The sequence below is a fragment of the Penicillium malachiteum genome (genome assembly GCF_028827825.1).
Source record: "Penicillium malachiteum strain IBT 17515 chromosome Unknown utg000002l:1.0-8849297.0:1.0-8852440.0, whole genome shotgun sequence".
Taxonomy (NCBI): domain Eukaryota; kingdom Fungi; phylum Ascomycota; class Eurotiomycetes; order Eurotiales; family Aspergillaceae; genus Penicillium; species Penicillium malachiteum.
The window spans coordinates 8,684,224-8,701,726 of record NW_026643095.1 but is presented as its reverse complement, the minus strand read 5'-3'; the positions used below and the strand labels follow the sequence as shown (position 1 = coordinate 8,701,726).

The 17,503-nt window shown below is 46.9% G+C and overlaps 6 protein-coding genes across 6 annotated transcripts; 5 read left to right on the top strand and 1 right to left on the bottom strand.

Moving 5' to 3' along the window:
* Window positions 1-689: 689 nt before the first annotated feature.
* N7483_006257 (uncharacterized protein) lies at window positions 690-2,234 on the top strand (the record flags this gene model as incomplete). Its single annotated transcript, XM_057089694.1, has 2 exons — window positions 690-1,352; window positions 1,407-2,234. The coding sequence occupies 2 exons, from the start codon at window positions 690-692 to the stop codon at window positions 2,232-2,234; spliced, it is 1,491 nt and encodes a 496-aa protein (XP_056949523.1).
* A 1,463-nt stretch (window positions 2,235-3,697) lies between these two features.
* On the top strand, window positions 3,698-6,468 carry N7483_006256 (Chitin synthase C; the record flags this gene model as incomplete). Its single annotated transcript, XM_057089693.1, has 7 exons — window positions 3,698-3,715; window positions 3,765-4,035; window positions 4,087-4,448; window positions 4,515-5,349; window positions 5,400-5,583; window positions 5,644-6,274; window positions 6,331-6,468. The coding sequence occupies 7 exons, from the start codon at window positions 3,698-3,700 to the stop codon at window positions 6,466-6,468; spliced, it is 2,439 nt and encodes an 812-aa protein (XP_056949522.1).
* Window positions 6,469-7,707: 1,239 nt separating this feature from the next.
* On the top strand, window positions 7,708-9,658 carry N7483_006255 (glycoside hydrolase family 16 protein; the record flags this gene model as incomplete). The annotated part of the gene is made up of 2 exons (XM_057089692.1): window positions 7,708-9,172; window positions 9,228-9,658. The coding sequence occupies 2 exons, from the start codon at window positions 7,708-7,710 to the stop codon at window positions 9,656-9,658; spliced, it is 1,896 nt and encodes a 631-aa protein (XP_056949521.1).
* Window positions 9,659-10,219: 561 nt separating this feature from the next.
* N7483_006254 (pyridoxal phosphate-dependent decarboxylase family protein) lies at window positions 10,220-11,993 on the top strand (the record flags this gene model as incomplete). The annotated part of the gene is made up of 2 exons (XM_057089691.1): window positions 10,220-10,261; window positions 10,389-11,993. 2 exons carry the CDS (start codon window positions 10,220-10,222, stop codon window positions 11,991-11,993), a joined length of 1,647 nt encoding a protein of 548 aa, XP_056949520.1.
* A 360-nt stretch (window positions 11,994-12,353) lies between these two features.
* Window positions 12,354-14,902, bottom strand: N7483_006253 (repressor protein; the record flags this gene model as incomplete). Its single annotated transcript, XM_057089690.1, has 2 exons — window positions 12,354-12,608; window positions 12,668-14,902. 2 exons carry the CDS (start codon window positions 14,900-14,902, stop codon window positions 12,354-12,356), a joined length of 2,490 nt encoding a protein of 829 aa, XP_056949519.1.
* A 1,503-nt stretch (window positions 14,903-16,405) lies between these two features.
* Window positions 16,406-17,080, top strand: N7483_006252 (acetyltransferase; the record flags this gene model as incomplete). Its single annotated transcript, XM_057089689.1, has 1 exon — window positions 16,406-17,080. One exon carries the CDS (start codon window positions 16,406-16,408, stop codon window positions 17,078-17,080), a length of 675 nt encoding a protein of 224 aa, XP_056949518.1.
* Between the last annotated feature and the right edge of the window lie 423 nt (window positions 17,081-17,503).

Genomic DNA, 17,503 nt, shown 5'->3' with positions numbered 1-17,503 from the left:
ATTATACTGAGCTTCTTCAACATTTGAACCCTTTATTTTTCTGGAGTTTGGAACCAAAGTAAATGCCAGACAGATACTCCGTACAATCTTGGAACATTTAGATGAAAATTCAGAAAGTGAGATTGAATTGATTATTCGGATGTTTTGATACGCGTCACTCTAACTATTGAGTGAAGAGTGAATAGTATCGGCTAAATTTCCCCAAGGCTAAACAACATTTGAATGCCAGTGGAGCTTAGCGCTCGCCAGAGAGTCCACTATGAGCACTTCAGCCACTCGGGTCCTTCAGAGATTGCACTTTAGGCCGAGAGTTTAAGCAAACTCCTGCATAGGTCGCCTCTGAACACCTGAAGTCGGGGATTTTAACACTGATGATAGACTCTTTAGGGCTGCTAGCGTACCTGAAATCGACGCCACCGCCACGCCACACCATGACATCCAGTAATAACACAGCTTATATCGGCTTTGTTGATTAATGTCTTTTCAAGCATAAAACAGAATAAGCCATGTCGAAGAATAAGGTTTGGATCCATGAGCTGGGTTCTTTGGTCTGTTTCCTCGAACTCGGTTGTCATATACCTACTACATCTGGGCATATAAAGAGGCTAGTATCTTCATCCGAACTAAATAAAAATCAACATTAGCAATATTCTGCTCAATTTGAATCTTGCTCATCGCAAACATTTCAAATGTTAAATTTTTGGGCTTTGGTTGCAGTAGCCCTGTCAGGAACTGCTATTGCACTGCCTGTAGCTGATGATGCAGGAGCCTTGCTTCAGCCTCGCGACTTTTGCTTGCTTGAGGTCATTATTGTGGATTTACTCATGCTAGATTCAAAGGCCGATGCTTTCTGTACTAGTGTGCTGGACATCCAAACATCTACAAAGACTGTCACAGTCACCTCTACTCCTCCAACCACCACTGCAACTGCCACCGCATTTACCACCGCTACCGAGACAACTACAACGACGCAGACTCTCACTTTAATCGCTAGCGACCTCTTCACGGCGACTGAAGTTGACCTTATTACGGTCCCAGTCACTCAGACTACTGACATAACTGAGACTGTGTCGACTACAGTGACTGTTGACGAAACCGACACAGCTACTGTTACCGATGTGCTTTCAGTGACAGTCACTGATACAGTGCCCTATACTGTCACTACAGTTGTCACTGCCACCTCAACTGATATTATCTATGACCGCCGAGATTTGAATCAGAAGCGTGCAATTGCAACTCCATCCTGTCTAAAAGCTGAAAGTGATGCCTTCATCACTGAAGTTTGCGAGTGCTTGCACCTAACTACACCTACTGTGACAACCACCACGACTCTGGTGAAGCCTTCCCCTGTTGTAAGTACTCCTTATTGCTTAAGTATGTCATGATTCAATTTCTTACCCTTTTAGATCACGATTACAGAGACCCTTCCTGTCACAATCACCGAGACCGACGGCGCATCCGTCACCAATTTCATTACAACCGATATTACAAATACCAACACTGAGACCTCTACTATTATTACCACCATAATCGAGTCTTCATTCTTTACAGACGTGGAGTCTAGCTCAACCACTCTCGACTTCACTGCATATGTTACTGTGGATGCAACAGTCACAGAAACTGCCACTGCAATCAGTGATATCGTCCTCTCTGTGACAACCGAGGCCGTTGTGACCTCCACTCACACCTGTACCGCGCTCACGATCGAGAAATTTATCATCGCAGACACGGATCAGACCACAACTGCCGAATCAAATTTCTATTCTGGAAGTAACATCGATATCGACACAAATGACCTTTTCGGACCTTTCACCAACCCCTACCCTTCCACTGACTCTTGGTATGGAGTCACTCCCAGTGTATCGATGCTTTTCACCTGTGATAGTGAGCAACGTGTTTTTGTCAGCTACAAGAATGACGGTGCCTTCAATATCGTTCCTGGAGCTATGAGTCTATCGATCGATACCTCCAGTATTCTTTCAGCTCCTCCGACGGATGATGCCACGATGCAGATTTACGCTGTTATATGGGGTAAGGGTCTGATTACTGACATTAGCGTTTACGACACACTATATGAGTACTATGTTAATGGTGATGAGTTTGAATGGTCAAATGACTTCTTTGGAACTGATACTTGGGTGGGCATGAAGAAAACCGGCGCTATCTATTATCTTGATGCTAGTGGTGACTTGCAGGTTTTGCTCGGAAGAGAGAGTACTTATGGCACATTTTAAGTTATAGCTCTGACTAGTATATAGTTAGAAGTGCATTTCTTTAGTGCATTTTCTTTCTCTTTTGAATGTCAATGTCCATTCATTTATGACTATTTGATGCTATTATTTGATTTCGCTGGGGTCATGCCAGTACTCGCTTCAATCAACCATAACCATTTTAAGTGCGTTCGGCATCTTCCGCTACTATGCACATTTTGCCGTCACTAGCTCATTAACAAGAGAATTTGAAGGCTCTCGGACTCGTATCTAGGGGAAAAAAGGTTCCTAGGGGGACAAAGCCCCAGGGGCGGCTGATCTTAATAATTCGCGTCCACCGGATAGTGGTGACGAAGCAGGTAATGATCACCACGTAAGAGGTTGATGAAAATGAGGCTATTTCTCCGTGCCACATGAGATATGCGAATAAACTCGGAATTTGCCGATTCGGCATTTCTCCAATTTAGCTCATCCTCATAAATAGAAAATTATCTTAAATGTCAACGTCGTCTTCTGAATCTGGATTGTTATAGCGGGAGTAAGTGGATCCATAATCTTGCAATAAATGGCTGAATATTAACCAATAAAATGAACTTTTAGCAGTTCCTGCTAGTCTCCACCATCCGGCAAATCTTTATTGCAGTGGCGGATCCAAGGCTTAGGTGAAGTCAATTCAGTGGCTTTTCAGTTGGAGAACTTGAAGAGTTTTAAGCGCATGAATCGGATGAAGTATTGTCGATGAAACGGTTCCCTATCTCAAGGATGTAATATCAGACTCCACCGTTGATTTTCTCATATGAAAGATTGCCATGTCAACGAGAAATTAGCCCATCCGGACCATGATTAGTGGGCCATTATGCTGACGTACGACCGTTGCGCAGCTCTGCTTCCAAGTCCATCATCCTTTGCGTCTTCCACGGGCCACTGACTATATGCTTCCAATCAGATGTTGAACCTTTGAGTCAGTAGTGGAAAAAAGCCGCGAGTTTATACGCTAGGTTTTGCCAGGCCAAGCCCTGAGATCTGGATCTTTTTTTCATTGTAGAAAAAAAATATGGGTCTTCCCCATTGGAAATAGATTTTACCCTTCTCATCAAGACGATCAATCTAGTCTCGTGGGCCTGCGTAGCTACGTAGACCGATCGCCGTCACTCATTCAGAGACAGAGCAGAACACGCGGCATTTTCCCCCGTATGATTTAGCGCATGACAGGGAAGTTCTCGCTAAATTGATTGTCTGTTCCTGTTCTTTTCCCTGTCTCGAATTTGAGCTTTCGAGTATCTCCAATCCCCAAATCCATTGCGAAGAAAAAAAAACCAGGCGCAATGGGTACTCCCGGGTCGGCATCCCCCGCTCCATCTCAAATATCCGACTATTTTCAGTCGCATACTAGAGACAGTAGTGCTAGTACAGATGCTCTTTCATTCGATGTAGGTGATCTCAGTCTGTTTGTTTTTCTGTTGTTTCTCTCTCGTTCTTTGTTGGTGATGGGGCCGGTTTCCTCGGTGCGGGGGCAACGAGCTAAGTTCTAACGCGGGTTATCCGGTATAACAGCGAAAATTCGGCTCTGAAAGCAGAGAAGACCAGAGCGAGGTTCGACGATCTGTCTACAGTCACCATGGCGGCAATGCAATGCAACGTCGATCTTTTGCGCAATCATTTCCCCAAGGAGGAGGCATTCGCCGATATGCGACCCGAAAGATCAAGCTCGTGCAAGGCTTCGTCTTGAGTGCCGACTATCCCGTACCGAGCGCGATTCAAAATGCGATGCAGAAGGAATATCGAGAAGGGGAGGAATATGGCGAGGAGTTCTCTCATATTAGATGTGTGTTGTCCAGATCTTGAAGCGATGGAGAACTTGGAACTGATTGAACAGATACCGCGGCCACTTGCGATCCCGATGAATTTATTATGCGAAATGGTTACAACCTCCGTCCTGCCATGTATAGTCGACATACCGAGTTGATGATCGCCATTACATGCAAGAGTGAGAATAAGGTTCTCACTGCGCATACTCTCCACGGTGTTATGCAGAACATCCGCGATATCACAAATCTTCGACGATCCGAATTCTGGCAGAAAGGTGGACCGGCTTGGCAGAAGATCGTATGCACATTGGTTTTTGATGGAATTGATCCTTGCGATAAGAATACTCTTGATGTATTGGCGACCATTGGTTTATATCAGGAGGGTATCATGAAGAAGTCTGTTGATGGGAGAGAGACAGTGGCACATATTGTGAGTTGCACCTTCTGACACAGCACTACTGTATACGACTTTCAACTAAGATCAACAACACCACAGTTTGAATACACTACCCAACTGTCTGTCACCCCGGATCAACAATTAGTGCGACCTCAGGGGGATGAGTCGACCAACCTTCCACCTGTTCAGATGATTTTATGCTTGAAGCAAAAGCCAAGTAATAAGATCAACTCGCACCGCTGGATTTTCAACGGTTTCTGCCGTATGCTGAACCCAGAAGTGGTTGTATTACTTGACGCAGGAACAAAGCCATCTAAACGATCCTTACTTGGTTTATGGCAGGCGTTTTACAACGATGAAAACCTTGGTGGCTCCTGCGGTGAGACTCATGCGATGCGCGATAAAAGATCCTTGATCAACCCTTTCGTCGCCATCCAGAACTTTGAACACATGAAATCGAACATTCTCGACAAGCCTCTAGAAAGTATCTTCGGACAAGTCTCTCTGGGCGCATTCTCAGCCTACCGATACCGAGCCATCATGGGACGACCACTGGAACAATATTTCAACGGTGATCTGACACTTTCGAAGAAACTGGGCAAGAAGGGTATTGAAGGAATGAGTATCTTCAAGAAGAATATGTTCCTTGCCGGAGATCGAATCTTGTCATTTGAGTTAGTCGCAAAGGCTGGTTCAAAATGGCACTTGTCCTTCGTCAAAGCCGCCAACTGTGAAGCCCAAGTTCCTAAAGACTTCACAGACTTCATCATCGAACAGCGACAGTCTTTTAACGGTTCATTTGCATCGAACTTGTATGCGTTGATTCATTTCACTCGTATATTTAGGAGTCGGCATAATGTCTTGCGACTCACACTTTTCTATCTCCAAATGCTGTACAACTTCTCCAAGTTAATCTTGTCTTGGTTTTCACTCGGTATGCTCATTTCCCCCATGCTTGATATAACTTAATCTAACCACAAATAGCCTCATTCTGGTTGATCAGCGTGGGCATCATGGACCTTGTCGGTACCCCCGGCACTTTTAACGACGATTTGGCATGGCCTTTTGGTAATGAAGCTTCTCCGATCGTACACACCTTTTTCAAATACTTTTATTGCGTCTTCCTGGGTCTTCAATTTATCTTGTCCCTTGGAAACCGACCCAAAGGGTAAGTTTACAGAACCTATGTTTCTCAGCCATTTATCTAGCAATATTGACCCTTCTCCAGTTCTCGTCTGCTTTATGTGTTGGCCTTCATGTATTTTTCTTTCATCCAGCTCTACGTCACCGTGCTGGCATTCTATGTTGTGGCCAACAACATCGGTAGCTCCTTTACAGTCGACATGGACGAGGAAGCCATTCAGTCAGAGAGCTGGAATGCCTCTGCCTCGAACATGGTTGTAATCTCTATTGTCTGCACATACGGTGTTCATCTTATTACCAGTTTACTCTATATGGATCCCTGGCATGTTCTCACATCCGGCTGGGCCCACTATGCAGCAACGACTTGCTCATCAAACATCATGATGGTCTACGCTTTCTGCAATTGGCACGACGTCTCGTTTGGAACTCCGATCGCTGAGAAAACTCAAATCCTCCCCGAAGCTCAGATCAAGAAGGATGGAAAGTCGAGGGTTATCGAAGAAGTGGACAGGCCTCAGATTGATATTGATACTCTCTTCCAGACCACAGTCAAGCGAGCTTTGGCACCATTTGAGGCGCCTCCAGAGGATAAGAGCACGACTATGGACGATTCGTACAAGTCTTTCCGAACGAATCTTCTCCTGCTCTGGGTGTTTAGTAACCTGATCATGGTTCTAATTATCAACAGTGTCGGTATCAAGAGATTCTGTCTCACAGTACGTGGATTATTTTTAATGGTGTTGTGAATGATGAAGCTAACTTATATGAATAGAACAACCCAGGCACGCGTGTTTGGAGCTACGCTGTGGCTGTTATGTGGGCAACTGTTGGTATCTCCCTCTTCCGTTTCGCTGGATCCATCTGGTTTCTGGTCAAATCGGGGGTCCTCAACTGCTTTTCACGTCGTTAGGCTTCTATGTTATTGTAACGTTTTTTGTAGTATATACCCCTCAGCCAGTGCTTACTCGACCTATATACTCTTCCAAGGTTCCCCGACATGTATAATGAATACGATCAATGTTTCAAGTTTGACTTAATGCCACGCAATTGGAAATCTTAAAGAAATTAAATACTTCACTTTCGGCTTCTACATGAAGAAAATGTGCATCCAAATTGATATCCGATGATTGAGATTGTTGATTTTTCCCCAGGTCTACCCGCCATGTCACCTTCCAACCAGTGGCACCACTTCCAAGGTTAGTACTACAGGGGTCGTCACTACACAAGCCAGAGAGATGTCTAACATTGAAAGAGTCTCCAGGTTACTACATAGATTCGCGATGGCCATGATTCATCCCGGTCGGGGCACCTTATTTTTCGGATTATCTCTCGCCAAAATATCGCCTGAGTTGGCACGGTCGCGCCACGCAACACAGGAATGTGAGATGACAAAAGGGTATGGAGCACAGCAAGCAACTTGCTATGGTCTGAGAAATCAAAAAAAATCTACCAGGCGTAGCGAGTCTCGAAATCTCTATTGCTCTGTTCTCCAAAATCCTACCAATTGATGATGCGCGTGGTGGGAGCTCAGTGCTTGATCACTATGGGAGGAGATGTCTCGTCTCATATTGATCAATTGCACACCAGTTGCCTCTATAGAAATGATTTATTGAGAAATTTTGAAATATCCCTTGAAGAATGGGTGATCGTTACCACTTCAGTCAATTGCCCTGGACTAGATTATCCCCTCCATACCAGATCCCTGAACAATTTGACCGGAGCTCAGGCACCATACACCACTATCCAGGGGTTTTATCATCCTATTATTGAATGAGTCTGACTGGTGGGTAAGATGAGTGAATCAAGATTCCAGGACATAATGAGTGGTCAAGTCCAAAAATGTTATACCATTCACTGTGAGTCTGTGATAGTCTTGACTCCGCGCCTTCCACGCGTGTACATTCCTCTCCCTTTTGTTGACATCGGTTGCTATTCGACTGCTATTCACTATTACTATTTCGATTTGGAATTCTACAATCTGCTTGGAAGCGCAATTTTCACTATTGGGCGCATTTCATTCGCCATTCTTACTTCCATTGTTCTCTTTTGCATTTCTTCTTCTGTCATCTGCTAAGACCTCGATCCTGTTCTTTATCCAACTTGAACGAGTATCTGGTCTCTACACTGCTTCCTCTATCATTCGAGGAAGATGTTATCTTCATCGCTATCTCTCAGCGCTGGATCGCTGTTCCTTCTATGGCTCTCTTCACCAGCCCACGCCACTGAATACGAGTTGATGGAGACATGGCAGGGAGAGGAGTTCTTCAATTATTTTCATTTCTATGACGGACCGGATCCGACAAATGGATGGGTGAATTATATGGATGGAGACAGCGCATCCAAGGCTGGGTTGGTAAAAATCACCGACGAAGGCACTGTTTACCTCGGCGTGGATCACGCAACAAAGCTAAGCCCCAGCGACAAAGGTCGTAACTCGGTTCGAGTTGGTACGAACAAATACTACGAACACTCGCTAGTCATTGCAGACATTGCACACATGCCTGGAAATGCCTGTGGCTCGTGGCCTGCGTTCTGGACCGTAGGCAAGGAATGGCCTGGAGATGGAGAGATCGATATCATCGAGGGCGTGAATATGCAGGACCACAACGAGATCGTGATGCATACTTCTGGCACCTGTGCACTGAAGGATGAAGGCATGTCGGGATATGTGAATGCAACTGGCTGCGGAGAGGCTCTGGGTCCTGTGGGATGTGTTATCGAAGGAGACAAGGGCAGTTACGGTACTCTATTCAACCAGGCCGGAGGTGGCGTCTATGCCATGGAATGGACAGAAGAGTTTGTCAAGATCTGGCACTTCCCACGCAACTCCATTCCCGAGTCTATTACCAAGGGCGAGCCAGATACCTCCGAATTCGGCATCCCGATGGCCCTAGTCGAGGAAGGATGTGATGTCGCCAACAGTTTCAAATCTCAGTCCTTTGTGTTTGATGTGACCTTCTGCGGTGATTGGGCTGGCGGTGTATTTGGAGAGTCAGGTTGCCCTATGTCGAGCTCCGACTCCTTTGCAAGCTGCACCAACTTCGTTGCTCAAAACCCTGATCAGTTCAAGGATACCTACTGGGAGATCAATTCTGTCAAGGTGTACCAAGCTGGTGTGAAGGGTCCTTCAGTTCCATCCCACCCACACTCTTCCACCCATGAGGTCTCCAAATTACCGATTACTGAGCCCACGATTTCAGAGCCCTATACCGTTGAAACACATGCTCCTAAGCCTCAATCTACTGAGACTCATGTTGCTCAACTTGTCGAACTTCCGGTCTCGAAGCCTACTCATCCTGCTGAACAACATGTTCACTCAACTGAGGAAGCTACTGATGCAGTGGAGAAGACTCTAAGTGTGGTTAAGGTTCATACAATTACTCAGTCTGCTGCGGTCGAAAAACATTCGTCCGAGCCTGCGCCTGAGGCTCCAGTTGAGCAACCCGTCGTTACTAAACATGCGAAGGCTCCTACCACTCGATACGTGACCAAGTTTGTCACAGATACTATGACCGTCTGCGCCTCGTCTAAGGAGTCATCTAAATCCTTGGCTCCAGTCGATGTGATTGAAATCTCGCCCTCAAGCTCACACAATCACGAACAACCTCAGCCAAGTCATACTAGAGCCTCGCCGAAAATTGAACCCCCCGACTTCTTGGGAGATCTCAGGCGACGACGAAGAGGCAGAAGATGAGCAAACCACGTCTGTTACTCAAGCTCCCCCATCTACGTCTTCTGCTCGAATTCCTCGCCATACGTCTAGCGCGATCCCGACGGGTGCTGATGCAATTCCAGCTCAGCCATCATACCCTCAGGTATCTACCCCTACTGCGGGTCTTTACCCTCAACATCCCCAAAGTCCCTTCCCTACTCCTAGCGGGGACTCAACCCCCATCAGGCCCATCTCTCCGCAGTCTCCTCAGACATCCAAGCCTGTGATTCCTCGTCCTTCAGGTGACACCGCTGATAGCAGTGAGCGACACAACTTGCCTCCATCTTCAAGCACTCCTGTTGGCGCAGTGTTCACAGGAGCAGCCGATCACTTGGCCATCAAGGTCCCCATGCTTGCTGCGGCATTCGGACTCGCGATGGTCGCCTAGAAAGTCTTTCTTGCATTTTCTCCCTTTGCATTTCTCCTCCTTTCCTCTTTTTCTTGGTGTAAAATACGTTTATCGCCAGTGAAAGATTGTGCGTGGCGTTTTACTAGGAGTCTTAGATATTTGTGTTATGGAACCTGAATGAATCCAAACTTGAATTAATATATCACCTCATTTCACCTCATATCATCTCGTAAATTCTTTAATTTTCTAAAATTAGTCCAAAGGGCCAGGCATCGAACAATGGATTCATCTGAAATGTATAAACAGGAGAACATTGAACACCTGGGCATTGAACCATCCTGGTAAATGCACCACCGACATTGAATATAGTGTAAAATCGCATCGGATGATGTCAGCGTTTTGCGATGTCGCCATCCGAGTCCCCGCGGCAAGCGGCGCATCAACTTTTTTTCTTCTTTTTTGCGCCGGATTGAACTTGATCTTAACAGCACCGATTGGGGAAATTTATCATAATCTGAGATACTCCCCTGCGCATATTGTATCATTAATTTATATTGATTGGAAAATATCCATTACTGTGCCATATACTATACCATTGCGATGTCGGCCATCCCACCTTCGCGTGCCGATGAGGTACAAAATGTGAGTCTTTGATCCGATGCAATGCACCTGAATATTATCTTATACCTTTCAACTTGATCATTTCGATCTCTCCTACCAATGATCATTCTATATCATATCGAACACTAACCATTGCTTAAAATAATAGCTGTTGAAAGCCGTCGAAGACCTTCTCATCCCATTCATTCGAGCTGCAGATGCCCCAGGAACACATACCGGCGCAAACGGAGTCAATGGAAATGGAACACCGACCGGATCATCACTAGTGGACTACAAGAAGCCCGAGGAACTGCGAGATATCCTTCAATTGGAGATTCCCGAGCAAGGAAGACAACAAGAAGGACTGATTGAAGTTCTGCAAAAAGTCCTCCGATACTCCGTGAACACATGGCACCAAGGATTTCTGGATAAACTATATGCCTCCACCAATGCGCCAGGAGTTGCAGCGGAGTTAATTCTCGCTACTCTGAATACCAATGTGCACGTTTACCAAGTCTCGCCCGCATTGACCGTCATCGAGAAATACACCGGGGAGCGCTTAGCGAACCTCTTTGGATTGAACGGACCTCGAGCAGGAGGAATTTCAGTTCAAGGTGGATCTGCATCGAATACTACCTCTATCGTGATTGCGCGCAACAATCTTTACCCTGATACCAAGAAAGAGGGCAATGGGAACTATAAGTTTGTGTTATTCACAAGTGCACACGGTCATTACAGTGTTGAGAAGGCTGCTCAAATGCTAGGATTCGGTAGCAGTGCTGTTTGGCAAGTTCCGGTTGACAAGCAGGGTCGTATGATTCCATCTGAACTGGAGAAACTGGTACAAAAGGCTCAAAGTGAAGGTCGCACGCCATTTTACGTGAATGCCACAGCCGGAACCACCGTTATGGGATCATTCGATCCATTCGAGGAAATCGCTGGCATCTGTCAGAAATATAATCTTTGGTTCCATGTTGATGGTTCATGGGGTGGATCGTTCGTTTTCTCCGAGAAACAGAAATACAAGTTATCAGGATCAGAGAAAGCAAACAGCATTACAATCAACCCTCACAAAATGCTCGGTGCACCCGTTACCTGCTCGTTCCTGTTAGCTTCTGATATGCGCCAATTCCACCGTGCCAACACTCTACCAGCGGGATATCTGTTCCATAATGAAGACACGCAACCAGCTACCAACGGTACGCACCCCGAGCCAGAGATCGAAGTCGATTCACCAGAGGTCTGGGATCTTGCAGACCTCACTTTGCAATGCGGCCGACGCGCCGATTCACTGAAACTATTCCTCGGATGGACATACTACGGTAGCGAAGGCTATGCACAGCAGATTGACACAGCCTCTGAGGTTGCCGCACACCTCGCTACTCTTGTTGAGAAGCACCCGGACTTTATTCTCGTTAGTGAGAATGCGCCCCCTTGTCTGCAAGTCTGTTTCTACTATGCACCTGGCAAGCAGATGGTGTACTCACGCGACACTGCATCGGACGAAACGCAACGAGGCAAGAAGAATAGCAAGGTTACGGAGCAGATCACGCATGCTATTGTTCCTAAGGGATTCATGGTTGATTTTGCACCTCCCAGTGGAGACGAAGATGCTGTTGGAAGTGGAAAGTTCTTCCGTTGCGTGGTGAACATCTTGACCTCCAAGGAGACCGTTGAGTCTCTTCTCTCCGCCATTGAGACTTCTGGTCCTGGTATTATTGAGTCGCTGCAGACTCAAGACAGACTTGCGACCCGAAAGCGCAATGCCGAGTGAGAGAATTTGCATCCTATTGTATAGAATACATATTTTAGAGCCCTTGCACATGTGTTGATGCCTGTTATGGACATATCTGATTTTGAACGAATTTACTATAGAATAGAATTGTTTTGTATCAATCTTTTGATCGCATTACTGCCAACCCAAACAGTATACTTCTCATGATGGATAACCTGGACGGCAAGATCAAGTGCTAAAGCTCAAGTTGACACTGGCACTACATTGGAATGCGTTCTGAGGACATAAAGAAATTGTCAATAACGGCTATTAAGTACAGATCAAATGAATGGTTGTCTAAAACCACAACTCCAGGACTCTAAATATACCATGAATAAATGTCCAATTTTCCCTTCCAGTCTACGAGCAAACGCCGTCCAGTCGAGCCTGAATAGTCTTCTCGTCAAATCGTCCATTGTCGCCCTCGTAATTGCGAAGGACCTCCAGGGTCATCAATCGTCGAGGGGCCTTACGGCCAGTCATCAATTCCCACTGAGCTATACCCTGCTCGATAACATTCTCCAAGCCATCGGATAATACCCAGGAGCGACCGGTATCATTTCGTATCCGGCGCATCTGTTTCAACAGAGGTGTGTCTAAGGGCTTGTAGGCAAGCTATATCACAATTAGTATGTAATCTAACATGCTGGGAATGCATAAGGGGGTAAACTAACCTCAAGAACAACACCCCCAGTGGTACTCCCAAGCCACTGCAAGGGCATCTCAAAATTGGCAGGGGGTTCAGCCTGATCCGGATCAGCCGGTACACAAGATGCAATAAGACTGGGAGGATTTGAATCATCAGGCCAATCATCCTGTGTTGACTTGAGTACTCGAACCACATCTACCGAGTCCACCTGGGACGAAGCCCACGAATTAAAGTGACGAGCCACTTCTTCCGCGCGCGATTGCGTGCGATTGTAGATGAAGATTTTCCGACAACCCATGCGAAGCATAGCATAGATAGCAGAGCGAGCCATACCACCAGCGCCAATCACCAAGCCAGTTGTTTTAGCGCTGATGGCGTTGCGAGGGGATAGGTGTCGAGTGAAGCAAATCTCAATACCGACCCAATCTGTGTTTTCTCCGTACCATCCGAGCACCGGACCTGCCTGGTTGCGTCGAATGGCTTGTTCTTGGAGCGAGTACATTCCGCCTTCGGAGGGACCTCGCAGAGGCATAATGGTATTAATAGCGCCAATTGCTTCAGCGTGTCGGCTTTTAGCTGCAAGTTTGTGGTACAGCTCCACACGCCAAGGTTGTACAACACTCGAGCCGCCAAAGTTTGGATCTCGTCGCAATTCATCCAATATAGCTAATGAAGGAGATTCGGGGATTTTATACGTGTGGCTCATGCCGGAGTGTTGGTGAGCGCCGTTGTGCATAGGAGGGGAAAGACTGTAGGCTACACTGGAACCAAGAATGCAGAACTTCAATGGATCCAGCACGTAGCTTTGGAATAGTGCTTGAACAGCATCGCGGGATGTAATCAGAGGATCACGCTCACACTCTGTTGTTCGTGTGATAGCAGGGTGGGTAACGCTGGTCAAAATCGAGTTGAAGACTTGAGATGTTCGCCCAAGACGTCCAATGTTATAAGCAATTAAAGGAGCGTGTTCTCCAGTCAAGGCTCGGATTTTGTTGGTAAACTCAAGGACAGTGGCGTTCTCATCTCGGTTCGTTGCAACTCGCAGAAGACGCACAATCTGACAACCCAACTTCTCAGCTTCGTTGTATAAGGTCACGCAGCCTTCATCAGTCCACTTCACCCGAGAAGTTGATTCAAAGACATGTTGACCAATTATCTTGGTATTGCCTCGCGCACGAATGATTTGCGCAAGCTGAGCTCTGTTTTGTCCGAGATCTACGACTAGATATTCCACTGCTAAGCGAAGACCATGTTCCAATATATCGAAATATGATGAAGTCGACTGATCTCGTCGACCGAGTCCCGAAGTTGTCATGTCGACGGAGAGTATAATTGGCGTGCGAGCGTTACGGCGCAAAACGGCGACTTGTTGGCTGATCACAGCAGCTGTATCGGGACCCCAGCGGTCTACACATAGTTCAATGGCATCTCCTCCGGACTCCAGCTCCGGGAGATTTACATTATCTTCAACCAGGTCGGATGAGCGAACAAGTATGGCATGTGTATAAGAACGAAGCTCTGGTGGAGTCTCCAACAAGACGAATGGCGAGTCGTAGCTAGTTTGGTTCACATCGACACCTGTGACAAAACGCACAAATCGAGTCAGATCTTCCTTGACTTCTTGCAGTTTGAAAGAATAAGCTGCGGATCTCGGGTCGGGGCTTCCGTCATCGGCAATAATGCGTGTTCGGTCCTCCAGATTATAAAACTCGAAATTTGAGCATGTGCGATGCAGTGGATCCCCTTCTTGTAGTAGTCGTACGGACTGATCTTCCAATCCGAGCAGTTGTTGAATACGGTCAATGTCGCGCAGGATGTGGACAACCGGATTGGTTTGGGAGATGCGGCGCAGGTGATCCTGAACAGGCCGAGTGAGACTTCCCAGTCCACACTCAATAACACATCCTGTGCGGTGTTTATCCAGCATCTGTTTCAACACCTCAATGTCTCGGCGTTGAAATTCTTGGCTGCCATTGGTCTTGAGGTATTCATGGCGCGTAACCCCAGTCACCTCCTTGAAGTAGTGGTCTTCGGTAATGAAGCGTCGCTTGAGGGCAGTCGCGGCGACAAAGCCGAGCGAACGTTTCCCGCAACCTCGGATTCCGACGAGGACCAACGAAGCATCGGGGTCGAAGGTGCGGGGTGCAGTAGTTTCGGGAGGTTGCATAGGGAGGGCAGAGGATGCTCGGGTCGATTCCGAGGGAGTAGAAGGAGAGTCAGGCTCTACAGGGTCACGAATTCGGGATTGCCAGTCGAGCATGGCGGGCTAGTGGGTGCCGCGGGGGTCGAATGGTCTAAGATCGCGGGTAATAAAATGTGAGTGGGAAAGACGGTAGCTAGGCTAAGGATGCGCAGGCCATGGTCAAGCACACACCATGTATAGCGAGCTCTGTCACATCAATGAGAAGTCACGATTGAGGTATAACTTGTTGCGGAATTGGGAAGAAGGGAAAAAAAGACGCCGATATGTGATTCTGGCAAAAAGCTGCTTTCCCCGGATGCCGGATGAGGCACGGCCGCGAGCAACAATGTGGAGCACCGGATTATCTTATCGCGTGGTGTGATTTGCTGTACGGCAAAAGCCTTAACCCTGAGCTTCACCGGGGAAAGCGATGGTTGTTAAATTCAGATCCAGTGGAGGATGTTGATTGGAGATCGGTTAAAAGGGATATCTCTGGTGTGGGGGTTGAAGTGGAAGGGATTGATATGCGTTTGTGGAGAGGATGACTCTGCCGATGCGTATGTGCATACGGGATAGTTGAAGTACACAAGCTCGTTGGTGGTGTGAGATTCCGACTCGGGAATTCCGAGGTCCAAGACTGATATCGGATTGAAGGTTTCTTTTTAATCTAATTTATAAATCCTTTGGATTTTCCTGCAATATTTCCTAACATACTTGCCCAGTAATGAAAGAATTGTAGTTATCACGAGGTCAATTTGGCACGTGACTATTAGAGCCTCAGGCTTAAAGTCTACATCACGTAAGCGAATGTAAACATTGGTGCCTGAATTCGATGGCTCCAATGCACCAATCCTCAATGGCTCAAGGGGCCATGTAGTATGTAGAGACTTTAGTGCAGACACGTAATTGGAGGCTGTGCTAGATTCTTGAAGTCCCATCAGGCCATACTACATAGTTAATTGGCATCTACATTTTTGATGCCAGGGCCCCAGGATTCCCTTCCCTTGGAAACTTGAAGGTTGCCTACTCCGTACAGGGCCCCGAGTCCCCGACGGCTTTTCCGCTTTTCCATAGTACTGTACATAGCCACATTCGGATTCCAGTGCGAAAGCATTTCAACAAAATTTGAATTTTAATACTCGAGACATGAAACGTAGAGTAGTTACCTAGGCACCTGCTAGTAAGCTTCAAGGTTGAGACCTACTACGGAGTACTTACTAGTAGATAAGGCCTCCAGAGGCCTAGATTAGAGCCCGTCGACCAGTCCAGCCGAACAATGAACCGAAGCCCCTTCAATGACGTTGGAGGATTTCAAGCAGGCTTAGACACATGCCATAGACTTTAGGCAACCAGTATATATCCATTAGCGCAAGGTGATAAATAATTTACAGCATATTATGGGATCAAAGAGACTCGTAGTAGGCCACCTAAACGAGCATAGCGTTGGAATCCGAATAGCTGGGGGCCAAGCCTGCGTATATGCGTATAAGAACAGGAATTCCCATGCAGGCACATATGCAGACTTTCTCTCTTCAAGCCCGAGGTACAGTACGGGTCATTTTCACCATAATCTCCAGTAAAATGACAAGTTCCACTCTGAAACTCGAACCATTGACTCTAGAGGACGTTGGTGCCCTCTCGGAGTTATGGTTCGCTGCATTTACCGACCCCTCCATGACCGAGGTCTTCCCAAACACACCAGGTGTACGGGAATGGCTGGAAAATGCGAGTCGCGAGGACTTGGCCAATAAGCCTTTTCAAAAATACGTTAAAATCGTGGACACGGAAGCGGTGGATTCGCAAGGTCGACCTCGTGTAGCGGCTTTTGCTAAATGGGACCTGGCAATGCCTGAGGAAAGAGGACGACGTTGGCCACCATGGCACGAGGATATGAAAGGCGATACCGCCGAGAAATTCTTCCAAATATTAGAGGGCAATCGAACGCGGGTTATGGGTGATCAAAAACACTTCTGTATGGCTTGGCATACCCCTTTACTGCACATGCACTGGAACCATGTACTGACGATGTGTGGACAGACCTGGATACCCTTGCTACACACCCCGATTACCAACGACGGGGATGTGGCTCGAGGCTTGTTCAATGGGGCTGCGATTTGGCAGACGCTGAGGGGGGTCAGTGCGTATGTTGATGCGAGCAAGGATGGTGCGCCTTTATATGCGAAACATGGGTTTGTGGATCATAGTAATCCAGGGGAGCATGTTGCTTCAATGGCGCGCTTTGTCAAGGCTGAGTAGCACCCCAAGAGATTTCCACCTCAGGTTGTCATCGACCCGGGGATCTGAGAGATGCTGTATTTTCAGCATGGCATAGACAATCATGTACATATGCATCGTGCGATCAAGAATCGAAAGGGATGTACTAGAAAATCAACATTGTAGACTCAGGTTCCCATATGCCGTTTCAACTTTCTGAGAACCCATCAACAACCGAACTTGAAATCAGGTTCAACCATATGCCGTAGGCTTTTCATCGGGAAATATGCAAATCGATAATACTAGGATCGGACCTTTCTCCGCGTCTCAGTAATAGAAGCTTTGACTCTTCAGCGGCGTGGAGCATTCGTCAACGGAGTGAGCTGTCCGGACATACATGCTGTCACATACCTATGGTAGCGACCGGGCGGGGAGGCTCCAGTACAGTAGATTTCGAAAATAGAT